This window comes from Mesoplodon bidens, assembly GCF_964165515.1.
Source record: "Mesoplodon bidens genome assembly, chromosome: 9".
In the NCBI taxonomy this organism is placed as follows: domain Eukaryota; kingdom Metazoa; phylum Chordata; class Mammalia; order Artiodactyla; family Ziphiidae; genus Mesoplodon; species Mesoplodon bidens.
In genome coordinates, this window is record NC_138166.1 from 103,902,313 (window position 1) to 103,917,208 (window position 14,896).

Below are 14,896 nucleotides of genomic sequence, written 5' to 3' on the forward strand. Positions count from 1 at the left end.
ATTTCCTCAATTCCCAGAATTAACTAAATAGTAACTTGGGTGTACCATTAGTCCTTCAAGCACTGTCCACTTTTCAATCAATTGAATAAAAATGTGCTTCGGTTTTGGGGTTTTTTTTGCTTTGTGGGGGAAGCAGTGCTTAATAGTCAGGCCTCAATCGCTTCAGCTCTTACCGCTAAGAGGTCTGAGCGCCGGGAACCTCTGAGAGCCTTCGGGCTTTCTGAGACACCGAGGAGGACCTCTCAGTCCTTTCCATGTGGGAAAAGGAAGAAAGACGTGGGTCGAAGCCCAAACTCGGCTGCTGTGAAGATGCATCATTTCCGGGATATGAGTCAGATTTCCACAAACAGCTCTGTGTACTCATGTTCCTGGAAACTTGTGTGTTTTGTTCCTGGGATGGGACTGAACACTGATGCCTTGGGTGGGATAAGGTCAGCCAGGCAGATGACCAAATCTCCTAGAGTTGGTGTTAAGTGCACCTGAGAGGGGTACCTGAGGTGAAGGGTCAGGGCTTCTCTTTGAGGTGATGTTTGACTTGATGGGGTGGGGGGAAGAGCCAGAAACATAGGACAGCAAGTGCAAAGGCCCTGAGGCAGCAAAGAACTTGAAGAGTGCTATTCTTTTTCATTATCTTGTGGAGCTCCCTTCTAATCTTCCTGCCCTATAAGTGTGCATAGAACATGGAGAATAGATAGTTAATATCTCCTAAACCAACTCCTCTCAACAGACTGTGTATGCCTGGAATGCTGTGTTAAAGGGCCGAGGGCATTTGGACTCAGGGAAATGAGTGCTTTCTCTGCTCTGTTAGGAGTTTGGGCAGGCAGTAGGGCAGGCACACCATGCCAGGGTCGGGCATCCCCTCCCGAACTTGCATGTGTGACCACAAGGTCGAGGGTCCCTTCTGGCTTTCCACAAAGGACCGCATTTCTTGCGTGCTATGTGGCGGGGGTCCCACTTCAGATTTTTTTTTAACCCTACCTGTTTGAGTGTTAGTTTCACCATTTCTCCCCTCACCTTTTCACCAAAGCTGAATATCCAAATACGTGCTCAGCAAACTTGAAAAACATCTTCTGTTTTGTTTATTTGCTTGTCACCAGCCCTGGGAACTTTCAGTTGCCTCTGCCCCCGTAGAAGTTTGCTGATCCTGCTCAGAGGCCATCCTCATGGCTCCACAGATAAGACACTCATTGCTGGAGGTCCTGGTCATGAGCAATGACTCACCTGCCCAGCCTGTGTGGAGCGGACGCCCGTGCAGGGCCCGCTGTCCTCAAAGGCAGTTATCATGGAGGATGCTTGTGAGATTAGCTTATTCTTTAAAATGTTCACAAATGTTTCAAAGTGACGTGTCGAGCCAAATGTCGAGCCCCTTAAAGATAAAACTTCCTTTCAAATGAAGGACAAGTTGTCCCCAGGTAGGACTGAGGTGAGAGGGGAGAAAAGAAGTGGGGTGGGTTCTGTTACGTGTTAGATGGAGGAAGTCTGACACGTAACAGAAGGGCCACATCCACAGGGGATCAGTGAAGAGGGCTGATGGGGGTAGAGGGTCACAGCCAGGGCCTTTTGAGCTGTTACAACCTAAGGGTCACAGAGCTGGTGTGTCTATGGTGCGGGTCAGGGTGGAGCCGCCTCTCAGACTCCAAGGGAGATGGGCCAATCCCCCTGCACTGCGGCTCATGTGGCTTCACTGCCAGCTCGAGTGACCGTCCAGACCAAGGTCCCCAAAGCCAGACCCCCTATGACTAAGGCAAGAAACCCGAGCCCAACCACTTTTCCTGGAAAACGTAATAACGGTCACGCTCCAGCTTCTACTCTCCTTTCTGTAGTGTTACTGAGGCCACTACATTTGTAAAACCGCTTGTCCTGACAGGCACGATGTCGGTCTCCCAAAACCAACACTCTTGAGACCAAGCACACCTGAAGCAACATGTGTGTGTGGGAGAGGGAGAAACGCCGTGGAGAGTGAGGATTGCCGGGGGGCAGGAGCACTGGACCCAGTGGAAGAACCTGCCGTCTGCCTGGAGCCCCTGACCTGAGCTAGACTCTCCCCTCTTGCTGGGACCTGAGCGCACGATCTAATGTGTGCAGCCCTGGTTCCAGCCGTGGACCCGGTGGCCCTCTCCTCTGACGTAGGAGCTAGTGACAGGAGGCGCGTGAAGACTCATGGGGTCAAGAAGCGGTTACTGAATCTGAGTGTGTCATTTTTTTCTCTCTTTCAGAAATTTTTGATCTAGAAACAAATGAACACGTACAGAAAGCCATAAACGACCGGCAGATGCCTAAAGTAGAATACAGGAAAATCGAGATTGACGACTACAGTAAGTGCTATGTTTCCTCCTTTAAACGGGAAAACCAGCATCTGCTCTGAAACAGCCTGACCGTGATTGCCGGGTGGGGGGTTGCGGGGGAGCACGGGCTAGAACTGCATCCTCCCCAGCGAGGGGGACCGGGGGCTGGGGGAAGTTCACGCTGAGCTGGCCGCGCTCACAGCTAGCATGCTCACTCTGTGACACAGAGACAGGAGCATGTGATTTCTGTCCTCGAGAGGCTGACGGTTTAGACAAGACCCCAGACGGAAACCCCCTCCTTGTTGGGGCGGAACAGGTCACGATACCATCCAGGAAGAGGTCTCCCCGCTGGAAACTCCCTTTCTGTGCCATTGATGTTCTTAGTGCTTCGTCATCTTACCTGTAAACGTTGCTCGTGGGCTGAGGGGCGTCCTGGAAGCTGGAGAAACACAGCATGAGGGGTTGGTGGTTGGTGCAGCCCATGACCATCCGGCGCTCTGCCTTGGCCTGTGTCCTCCCTCTTGAACTGTCTGTTCAGTCATTCAATGAGCTTTTACGAGCACGTGCTCTGCAGCAGGCACCCCTAGGCCCCGAGGACCCCAGAGCACTGGCTGGAATGGGACTTGCATCTCCTGGAGGGAAGCAGGGTTCTCGTAGCCTCCTCACCTCTGCAGACTGTCCCCCATCAGCCCAGCCCGGAGCTTCGCCACCCACCGGGCATCTGCCCTTGGGAACCTCAAGCGCACAATGCTCCACACTCATCTCACCGTCCTTCCCCAGCACTGTGTCCCCCTCCACGCTCTCCTCCTTTTGAGCATGACATCCTTCAGTTGTGTTGACTGGCTTCAGATAACTTAGACTTCAAACCTTGAAGTCATCTTTGAGTCGTCCACTCAGGTACCACCTGCCCCTCGTCTCTGAGGTTGGTGAATAGACTTCATCTCCTGAGCTAACTTAGAAGGTCGCCAGGGATCAGTGGAAAAGAGTGCGGAGATTGACTAGTGATGCCTGAACTGCAGGCCTGGGCCGGGGGTGGGCAGGTGGTAGCGCGAGCCTGTGTCTGCCGCCCCAGCCCATGTCTGGAAGCTCCTTGTCTGCCCTGTCCCTTCAGTGGGACAGCGGCTTGTCACTAGGGCTGGTGGGCCCTGGAGTATCACTCAGCACCCCTTGTTAGATTGGACCCAGCCACCTGACAGACCGTGAGCCCCTAAGGGCAGGAACCAAGGCTCAGCTTGTGGAACAAAAGCAAACCCACCCAGACAGTGCATCCCGTAAAGCTGCGTCCTTCAGAGCAGAAAGGAATGGCCCAGGAGCTCAGGGGAGAGCGTGGGAATGGACTGGGGTCCCGTGAAGGTTCCCAGCAAGGTGGGACTTGAACGGGTTCCTGGAGTCGCTTTCGGTTGGCGGAGAAGAGGGGAGAAGGAGGGAGAAGCATCGGCATGGTCGGTCGTGGGTGGGTCGGGAGGCTGGTGGAATTCTAGCCGCGGGGTTGTCCCAGGTGGCAGCCGACAGGGGGGCCCTTACCCTCCAGCACCTTCATCCTGGTCCAATCGTTGGGCCACACGGAATCACACTATATGGGAACCTTTCTAAACATCGCTAGAGATACAGGTAGGGAGAGAGATTCACCTGAGACAGAAAAGTCAGAAAATAGGATGTGTTTCAACCCCTCTCCCCCGGGCCCACGGGTGCAGAGGTTTTCTCTTACAGTGGCCCGTGTGCACTCACTCTGATGAGGGGCTGATGGAGGAAACAAGAAGGAAGGGCCTGAGGCGGGAGGAGAGATAGACTTAGGAGAGGCATGAGTGGAGCCTGCAGTCATGCCCGGCGGGGACATCACTGCCCACAGGCCAGGGCCATCCCCACCGCCTCTCCGGGTCCGGGTTTCTCTCAACGTCCCTGAGACGAACGCAGGTCCCACAGGATGCACTCGGCTCTGGAACCGAGGGCAGTTTTGCGTGTCCAGGGAGCACAGCCCCAGGTGGCTGGGTTCAAGCACGTCCAGTCCTGAGCGGGAGAGGAGCTGTCAGTCAGAAAGAGGGAGACAGAGGAACTGGGCCATCCACAGATGCCCGTTATCAGGGCTTGGGGGAACCACAGAACAGAAATGAGGGGCAGGAAGTACGCAAGTGCAGGCTGAAAGTGGGCTCAGGAGACCTGCAGGAGTCGCAGCTCTAACACGATAAGGCAGAGCGGGGAGACCGGGGGAACCCACCACAGGAGCCCGTGAGCTGTTTCACTGGGACAGAAACCGGCCGACCCCGAGTCAGACAGGCCTGAAACCAGCCACCCACAGGCAGGAAGCAGAACCTCTGCTGCCCTGGGGCGTGTGCACTGGAGACTCGGCTCCTGACCTGTTCTTCTCAAGTCCCCGCCTCTTCCCTGCCGAGCTGTTTTCTGTAAAGAGAGCGACTCTGATCATACAGGGTGTCTTGTACAGACAGCCCCATCGCTGAGACTTCGTATTGCCAGGAAATGGGTCAAAGGAATGTCTGGGCTGCCCGTGGGGATGGCATCAGTGACTGGTTCAAACTGCCACGCAGAACCTGGAGTCCAGTCACTCAGGACAGATCAAGCTCATGAGAGCCCTCAGATTAACTGGATATTTATCTTAGTGCTTTCCTTTTATAAGGAAGAACCCGAGGCAAGAAAACAAGATGACTTCAGATTGATAGTGGATGCAGGGATGCAGGGAAGGAAGGATGGAGGTTTAGGAGGGTGGATGAGTGAGCAAGCAACCTCCACAGGTCTGGCCCCACACCCTCTACCCTCGTCTTTATCTGCAGACCTCAGGCAGGCCCCGTAACGTGCAGGGCCCGAGCAAAACGAACACGGGGGGCTTGTTACGACAGCAGAGCTTCCAGTGTAGCCAGGGCTCTCGCACAGGCCTGTGTGACTGCACAGGTCACGCCCTATAAGGCCCGTCAACCTCCACGGTCAGACCTCAGCTTGCTGCCCCCGCCCCCGTCCCCCATCAGCAAGTTTCCTCCCATCTGTCACTTCCTACCACAGCCTTGGAGGCCAGATCATACTCCTTCACGGGATCCTGTCTCAGCTTCTAGCCCAGGGCCCTCCTCCATCCACTCTGCACACCATGTTTCCCAAACCCCAGAGCACTAAGGGGTGTGGTGCCTGCCATCCCCTCCTCCAAAAATGCAGAAAAGGGTCTTTAGAAAAAAATAGCAAACTCCCGGCCCCCCTTGCACATGAAGTTTCTTTCCAGGGTGAGGCTTTACTTGTGGGTAAACAGGGACGCAGATGCGAGGAGAGCAGAGACAGCTGTGTGCAGGGCCGGCGTTTGCCCTTCGCCCCTTGGGGTCCCAGGAAATCTGAAAGATGTCGCCCTACGGACCTGTTTTTATTTTGTTATGCTTTGTTTTTCATTTAATGCTACCGGAGGCTAAGGCTTCCCTTAGAGAAGCATTCCAACTGCAGGAACACTCTCTGAATGTATTCAGCCGCTTGTGGCCAAAGCCTGCCCATGGGCTTATCAGTGGCAGAAAGCAGCCCAGCCCATGTTTTATGGATATTTCAGTGATAAAGTCCAGGGTCCCTGGGCCATTGATCTAATTTGCAAGCCATTAACATTCAGCCAGAATCAGCAATGAGACCCTGGTCAGAGCAGGCTGCTAAGCCAACCCCCAGCCTGGGGTGCATCTACAGTAATTGTACTGAAAAAGCCACTAATTCCAATTTAATTGCTCATCTGGGCTGTAGTTAACGTCAATAAACAATTTCTAACTTGGGCAGGAAGGTTTGTTTGGGGAAGAACAGAGAAAGCAGTGAGGGAAACGGCCCCCTCCCTCCCAGACTGGATCCTGGTTGCCAAGGACCAGATCCAAAGGACCTTGGCTGCAGGACCCACGTCTGCACCAGCTCCCTCCCGCTGGCTCCGCAGGCAGCCGGACCTGCCCAGTTCCAGCCTGCAAACGGGGAGGCCCACACAGCCCCTGGCTTTGCACGGAGGCTCCCCACAGCTCTAGCCTCTTCCTCAGAGCCGCTGCCCCCTGCCTCACCCCACCCCGCCCTCAGTCTCCACCTGTCCCCACTTAACTACTTGTTGGAGGGTGCTGCCCGGCAGGGACATGCACGCTGCCCTGGGGGTTCATCTCCCCCCAACCCTCGCCTGGAATTTTGCTGTCAGCAAGTGCTCACAGTGGTCCACGCTTTTCTGCTTTTCAACACTTTCCTGCTTGCAAGATTGCAGCTAAGCTTCAGATGGAGAAACTAAGCTTTAAAGAGGTTGGGTGCTTTCCCCAAGTCCAGAGTGAGCCGCAGTGCCCCTGTGGAGGACCAGCCTTAACCCTCCAGGGTGCCTGTCTCCCAGGCCCCTGGGAGCACACCCCAGGGCGGGCACACCCAGCCAGCCCCCATCCCACCCCTCCCTTCCTGGCCCCTGACATGCTGCCCTGTGTTCTGTTTCTGCCTAGACTTGCCGGTTCAGATCCTCAAGCCAGCGACCTTCTCCGACACCACCCACTACCCCTTGCTCCTGGTGGTGTAAGTATCCCAGGGTGAAACTCTCAAGGAGATGGTAAGGGGAGGCTGATATCCACTGCAAACTAATCACTGGAAACAATTCAGCAGGCTCCTTCTGTAACAACCCCCGACCCCAGACATCAAAGGAAGGTGGGGCCCCAGTCGATTTCGGGGGATTTGCCACAGTGAGTGCAGGACTTGAGTCACATTCCTGGAGTCGTGCTTCGGTGGCCGGTCAGCGGCCCCAGGGACAGCAGGAAAGCTGATGGGGAGCCCAACCTCACCGTGCAGGGCGGACGGATGCACCCGAGGTCACCCCGGGCCCCGGGGCCCCCAGAAACGGAGGCGGGCCTGGCAGGGTCTCGCTGGGGCCAGCGGCTCCTCCAGTGCCACCAGGCGGCCTTGAACACCAGGCATTGGCCCTCAGGATGATTTCAGATCTGCCTTGTGCTAATTAGCAAGCTTCTGGTTCAGATGTCGAGAACGACTTAAGAGCTTTCTAAGCACCTCTGACGGTACTGGGTCCTGATTAGGGCTCCCGCTTGCTCGGGTGCATGAGTGGCCATGGGACAGAGGAGACACTGAGCCTCGGGGCCTCTGAGGACGCAGCCCCGTCTTCATGTGAAAGGGTCCAGGGGAGAGCAGGGGCCTGCACTGGGGCTCTTCAGGGACCACAGTGAAATCACCCACCCGGAGCCTGACTAACCCTGTGCTTCTTGCCTGGCACCCGGCCTGGGGCCCAGCCCTCAGTGACGAAGGCTGCATTGTGAGGACGCCTGGCCACGACCCACTGTGCTGCCCCAGCTTGCGACTAACCCGCTGTCCTCACTGTCTGGACTTTGCCAGCGACCACACACACACACACACACACACACACACACACTCACACTCACACATATACACACCACATGAATGTACCAAACACACACAACAGCACACACACTCTCACATATATACACATGTGCACAACACACATACACACACAACACAAATATACACATCACACACACACATGCTCACATATACACACAAACCACATACACCAGTATACATAGTACATACACACATGACACACCAGTATACACAGCACATACACACACACCACACACCCGTACACACACACACACCCCTTGCCTGCACTCCTGTCTCAGCAGAAGGCCAGCATGACAGTGGTGCAGTAGCTGTGGCCTCAGGAGGGGCGTTGCGTGTGTTGCCGTTTCTGAGGGCCCTGGGCCTGGCGCTGGCTGTCCCTCCTGCTCACGCTGTCCCCTCCAGAAGGAAAGTCACTTAGAAGCTTCTTCCTCACCCCTGTTAGCGCTAGTGAACGTTCAAAGGCCGTGTCCCCAGCTGCAAGGCCCGTCGGCAGCTCTGGCCGAGTCCCGGGTGAGAACACACGCCGTGGGTGACTTGAGCTCACGCGGTCGTGCCCCCAGAAGGGAAACAGGGAAGCCACGAGAACAAGAGAACCCACACCCCACCCAGCTAAGTGCTTGGGCAATACTCTGCGGGGTGCGGTGGACAGGCTGCCCCCGGAGACACGGACAGGAAGGCACCCAGGTGAGCCACAGGCTCTGCTCTGGAGCGAACCAGACGGAGGGAATTCCTTCAAACCAGGAGCCACCGGAAGGAGCAACACATGATGGGGACCAAGGCGGCAGCCTGGGAAACTGCGCCCAGGAAGGGCAGGATGAGTCAGGCCGTGTGGGGAGACCAACCAAGGGGGGGACGTGGAAGGACTTTCCAAAGTTCCTCTCCCCGAGAACATGCCCCTCGGTGACCTCGTGCTCGGGGTGGTCCTGGGAGCTCAGTTTCCCCATTGCCCTCCGGGTGTGCAGAGGTGTGGAGCTGGGCGTCATGGCCGGGGTCTCGGGCGCCCTCCGGGGAGGGCACTGCCAGCCCCTGGGGAAGCATCATCGGACCTGATGTCGGCTGGACCAGCCGCTGCTGCAAGCCACGTGCCAAGCCCTGGCCTGTCTTTCCAGGGATGGCGCCCCGGGGAGCCAGAGCGTGACTGAGAAGTTTGAGGTGAGCTGGGAGACGGTGATGGTGAGTAGTCACGGGGCCGTGGTGGTCAAGTGCGATGGCCGTGGCAGCGGCTTCCAAGGGACCAAGCTGCTGCACGAGGTGAAGCGGAGGCTGGGCTCCCTGGAGGAGAAGGACCAGATGGAGGCTGTGAGGTGAGGACCCCCGGAGGCACCCCTGGAACGGGGGGAGAGCGGGGGGGGGGCGTCCGCAGCTCCTATCTGGGCTGCGCCGTGGTCCTCTCCAGACGCGTGTTTCTTGTCAACACACAGTTCACCTGCGATTTGCTCGTACTTACAACGTCTTCGGGCAATTCCGCAGTGAATTCCTGCTAGTAATCTTGTCCCAGAGAGTTGTATATTCGTTATCACATAGCTCGGCGGCCTGTCCGTTTCGCTGATTGAAACGGGGTGCAGAGACCGTGACGTGGGCGTGCTGTGGTTGTAGACCTTGGCCCCTGATCACGGGGGGAGAGCCGGGGGCACGAGAGAGAGAGGACGTGAGTGGGGCTGGAGCCATGCAGCGGGTCACCGCGTTCCTGAGGAAGGACCCCCTGTGCTTCCAGGCGGCAAGTCAGAACCCCCACTCAGCCCCGCTGACGGGCACGTTTTGTCCCTTGGTTTCTTCACATCCCTGTCACCGAGGCCGCAGGACTGACAGAGTGTCACCGAGAACAGAAAGGGGACTGATACTCAAAGTTACTGATTGAATTTTATTGTTGCCCCGGAATAAGAGACATCAAGAACCTGTGCCTGACTAACTGGCCTGCAGGCGCGTCTGTAGAAATAGAGTTTTCACAGTTTCACGGCACAGCGGACCGTAGGGCCAAACGTGACTTTACCCGGGAGATGCAGCCAGACCCACAGACTCCGGTGCTCGGAGGGACAAGAAGGGCATGTCACACGATTGTCATCCTCATTGTGAATCAGGGTGCGCGAGGCTGGACGCTGGGCGTCTGGAACGGGCGGCATACAGCGCCCCGATGAATACGTGTTGACTGAAGGGCTGTAAGAAAGCTGGACATTGCAGCCCATGTGTCATCATGACTGTATGCTCTGAAGGTTTAAAAGATTTCACTTTACTGACTTTTCAGAACATTTTCTCCCTTGTTTTTAAAAAGATTGATGGCACGTGGTGTTGCTCAGTAAATAATTTCTAAGTGGATGAAACCATGAGTGCATGAACAAATGGCCCACTCTCCTCAAGGGGGTCGTGAGCTGGTGAAGAGAGGCGACATGATCAGACCAGCATGTGCTACAGGCAGAGAACGGGTAGGAGAGATGGCTGAGGACCCGAGTCTGGGAAGGCGCGCCCGTCAGGATGCTTCTGCCTGGAAGTTAACAACAGCACAGACGCAACGCGCACACACACACCCAGTGTGAAACGTGCTTTAAAACCACAACAGTGTATTGGCGCTGGAAGTCCAGGGGGACGTCAGGCCTCAGCTTGGTTGCTCAGGGACCCGACGGTGCCACTGAAGGCCTGGCTCTCTCGTCTCTCCGCTCAGCCAAGCACATGGCCTTGTGCTGAGCCTCTTCTTCTCACGCTCACAGGGCGGCTGCCAGAGCACCGCCAGCAGGTTGAGCCACTTCCAGAAACCTCCAGGAAGGAAGGGAGGAGCTTCCCCAGGGGCACCCAACAAACCTCTCCTCTGTCTGCCTGAACCCAGAAGCATCACCCAGGAGCAGTGGGGGCAACCCCCCTGAGACCCGGTGGGCTGGGGACCGGTCCACCGCCCCGGGCGGAGGAAGGAAGGGTGGTGACAACACAGCCGGGAGAGGAGGAGAGGCAGAGGCGGCACGTGGGCCACAGGGACCCCTCTGGAGAGGCACGTGGGCCCAGGTCAGGCTCGGGGGGCGTGGCACCAGGCTGACCGCAGGGCCCCCTCCCTCGGAGCCCCCCTCTTTTCGTCCTTCCCCACCTGCCGCCCTGCTCTGACTCCTCCCAGGAAGCCCGGGGGCCTCGCGGGCCCCCCGAGGCCCTGGGGGAGGACGTGGCGTCCTTCAGACATCCTGCCAGCCTGGCTGGTGTGGCCGCCCCACTCTGAGCAGGGGACGAGAGGGCACAGGCTGTTTCACACTCATGGTGTTTCTAAAAATAAGGGATTGATCGGCCATCTGTTCAAAAACGGGGCAGAACCTGTTCCAGAACAACAGTAAATAATGTCAGCTCTTAAGCCACTGAGGCTTCCAGGAACAGGAACACAACCATCACAAGCCTTACAGCCATCAGCAGCCACGCAGACCTTCTCCGGAAGCTGATTCCCTAGAGTGTCAAGCCATGGAAAACTCTACGAAGCTTTATTTAGGATCTGGGTCTGTATTTTCATTAGAAAGAAATAGCCCAGTCTGTTCAGTTTAAGAGACCTTGAGACCAGCCCCCCACCCGAGCTCCCCAAAGCTCCCCACCCCCGGGCAGTTGTCCCAACTTCCTCCATCACCTGGAGGAAGCCCTGGAGCCCAGGGGCTGTCCCCCGACCACAGCTGCCGAGCATGTCCCTCCCAGGCGAGGGCCACCAAACGGGTGGACGGGTGGTCTGCGAGCAGAGGGGCACAGCCCTGCCTGGAGGGCTTCCAGGAGGAGGTGGCTTTCTGCCAAGACCCCACCTCACAGGGCAGTGGGGGTTGCCCAGGGAGTGCGGGTGCGCAGTCCACACCGACACAATGCTGTGAGCAACGGTCCCGGTAACAAAGGTGCATGAGGTCCAGGGCCCCCAGTAAGCCCAGTATGGGCCGCGCTGGGGCCAGGGGATGCCTGGAGATGGGTGGGCTGAGACCCTCCCACACCCTCTTCCAGAGCCGCGCCTGCCCTCCCAGCAGCAGAGGTCCCCCAGGGGAGTTTAGCAAGGAGGTGACAAGGCCACCTTTATTTTTCAGAACCGTAATGCTGGTAGCGGTGTAGCAGGTTTTATGGGTCAGAGTCCTGGCAGGAAACATTCAAATGGGGTGATTTAAGGAAAGAGAAATAATGTACACGTCTTCAAAGGCATATGGCAGGGTTAGGAAGATCCAGGGGATCGGTGGGGGTACGCTGGGGCTGTCAGGGTCCCCGGGAGGGCAGGGGCAGCACCATGCCGTGGAGGAAGCATGTCTGCAGCAGGGGCAGCAAGATCTGTCCGTGAACAGATGCGGAGGTGGACGTGGAGCGGGGCGGCGAGTTCTGTGTCCCTCACGACACCCTGCTGCCCCCCACAGAGGGCAGGACACGTGCTGACCACGTTCCTCCCACGGGCCCCTCCTTGTTGCCCCATCAAGTCTCTGGCTGTGAGGCTCCCCGACTCTGAAGGTGCTGAGAGCAGCTGTGTGGTCCGTGACACCTGCGTCAGCGTGGGTCCCCAGGAAGCGGTGCCAACACACACTTAGACGTGCAGAAGGTGTGTTTGTGCGGGACGCGGGGCCCAGAGCGCAGCAGGGGCAGAGCCGTCAGACTGCAGGGGCTCTGACACGGGAAAGGACTGGACACAGAGAGCGGGCTTCCCGTGGCAGCTGGGCTGCGAGCGTCTCTGCCAAGCTGAGGCGGGCCTCGGAGGACCCCATGCCGGTCACTGGCGGGGACAGCTTGAGACGGTGTGGACCCGCGGAAGGTTGGAAGGTGTGAGCACCGCTGCTCCCAGGGTGTCAGCCCACCTCCCCCAGACGCGCTTCTGGAGGCTGGAGCCTCCCCCGTCCTCACTCGGGGCCTCTGCAGACCCTGCCGTGGAGCCGAGCTCAGCGCCTGCTCCATCGAGAAGGACGCCGGGGCCTTGCCGTGCCTCAGAGCATCCCAGTGACAGAAGACGCGCCTACGCCTGGATCAGGCTGGCCCGCCTCAGGGCCCCACTGCTCTCCAGGCAACAGCCATCACACAGGAACTGCCCGCTGATGAGTGGAAATATAGCAAAAGATTATAAAAATATTTGATATTGGAGAAAACTGTTTTCCTTGGGAGACTCCTGAGTACTTTACAAATGAGGATCATGACCAAGGCCTGTGGTTTTTAGATCAGGAAGTGAATCGCCAGGTAGTTAAATGAAGGGATTGCCAGAGACCAGAGGCTGCCTGCGAATGTGGAAGTGGGGCTGAGAATAAAAATCCGATACACTTTATGAATTGGAATAGCGCCTGAGACCCCTGCCCCGTGCCCTTCTAGGCTCACGTGGCTCACACCACGCTCCGTGGTCTCCCCAGACTCTGCTGCACGATCCTGGCAGTCGTGGTCTGGGCCTCGGGCCGTGGGGCAGAATCCTCATGGGGCCAGGCTGACCATTTCACCAGCTATTCCCAAACGCACGTCTGTGTATCAGATATTTGGGTCATGAGAAGAGAATTCAGAAACTTGGAGAAACGTATTCAATGGTTCCACGTGTGTAGGCATGCCTGCCGTGCTTTGAAGGTCAACCTAGGTTGTGTGAGTGTGTGTGTGTGTATGTGCATGCGTCTGCACACACCTCCAACTCCTAAGCCCAGCAGGCGTGACTTGAAGTCTGCCAGGCTATCCTATGATACCTGCACAATGTTTTTAAAAAGCAGAAGTATTAAAGTGTTGCGTTAGTTTCCTAGGGCTGGAATGGCAAAATCAAGGTGTGGGCAGCACTGTGCTCTCTCTAACCCCCGCAGGGCAGGGGCCCTTCCTCGCCCCTTCCAGCTCCCCGTGGTCACTGGCAGTCCTTGGCTTGTAGCTGCGTCCCTCCAGTCCTGCATCTTCCACTGGCCGTGTCCTCCCTGGCTCTCTGTCTCTCCTCCTCTTACAAGGACACGAGTTTCTCTAGTGTGACCTCATCTTAACTTACTAATTACATCTGCAGTGGACCCTATTGACAAATACTGTCCCATACCGAGGTTTGGGGGATTAGAAATTCAACACATTTTGCAGAATTCAGCCCATAACAAAGGCTTAAATGATCCACACAAATTCCCTTGCCCTTCGCCCAGCTGCCCCCCACCCCGCTTCCCGGAGACGGCCACCCTAACCGCGCCACCTCCTTCATCAAGTGTCGCCTCGTCTCTTCTGAGCACAGTTGCCATCACGTCACAGTTTCTCATCACATGACTTCCTGTTGGCGCAGGTGAGGATTTAGCTGCTCCGCACCGTCGTCTTCCCAGAACTGTTACCTCAACTGCCTGCTTAGAGCAACAGTCTGAGGCGCCGGCTCACTGCGTAAATGGTGCTGACCTCAGACCCTGGTGGTCTCTTCGTGCCCTACTTGCCTTTACATCACTTAATTGTTCCTGAAGTGTCGCTTTGTCTTTCATTTGGGTAGCTTTCTATGTGTTGGTACCTGCTCATAATATTTCCAGTTCCTGCATGCCACTCGGGCTCCTATGAGTATTCTTCCCAGATGCTCAAACATACTAGTAATCTATCAGTTCCAACTTTCTTTTCTTGAGCTGTAGTCCCCTTTCTTCTGGTCCACTTGGACCAGGTGTCTATAGGGTCACTTTTGAGGCCCTTTTCACAACCCTCCTATGTTGGGTCCTTGGCACACACCCTGGGTCATGGGCCAAAGAGCAACACATACATGTCTCCCTTTTTATTTACTTTTTCCTTCATATATCTAGAAAACATCTCAAAATGTCTTTATTCTATTCCCACATTTGAAATGATTGTTTATCTAGATATAAAATCTACAAAGAAAATCATTTCTATCTAGAAGGCCCTGGAATCATCCACCACGTGTTGCTGGTGAGAAAAACGATGTCATTCTATTTGCTGATCCTTGTAGATGGCCTGCTTCTTTCTCCTTTTTAGAAGAAGGATGTCTTTAATCCTGGTATCCTGAAATTTCAGCCATTGGTGTGGGACTTTTCAGTCTGGGGAATAATTGTTCTTCAGTCTTGGAAAGTTTTTACTACAATGTGCTGATAATTTCTCTTTTCTCTGTTGTTTTCTTTCTGGAACTTTTATTGTACTATTTTGGTGCTTCTGGTTTATTCTCATCATACCTTTTCTCTCCTGTAGTCCAGCCTTTCTGGTGAACCTTTATTTTCAGGCATGACACTTCAAAATCCCTAGCCTTCTCTCTTCATCCAAGAGCATACTATTCTTCTCTAATTGGTTCAATATTTTTTGTCTTTCTAGATATATTAGGACAATTTTCTTCTGTTCAGTGAATTATCTCTGTTCCCTCTGGA

General features: G+C 55.8%; 1 protein-coding gene across 5 annotated transcripts in view; it reads left to right on the forward strand.

Annotated features, from left to right (window-relative positions):
* DPP6 (dipeptidyl peptidase like 6) overlaps window positions 1–14,896 on the forward strand; it is a gene marked incomplete at both ends in the record, with an annotated part of 1,069,187 nt that overhangs the window by 1,043,374 nt on the left and 10,917 nt on the right. For all 5 annotated transcript variants that reach the window (XM_081243456.1, XM_081243458.1, XM_081243455.1 and 2 more), the window contains 3 exons: window positions 2,217–2,315; window positions 6,716–6,785; window positions 8,747–8,941. In XM_081243456.1, the coding sequence (XP_081099582.1) occupies window positions 2,217–2,315; window positions 6,716–6,785; window positions 8,747–8,941 (364 nt within the window). The remainder of the gene's footprint in view (window positions 1–2,216; window positions 2,316–6,715; window positions 6,786–8,746; window positions 8,942–14,896) is intronic.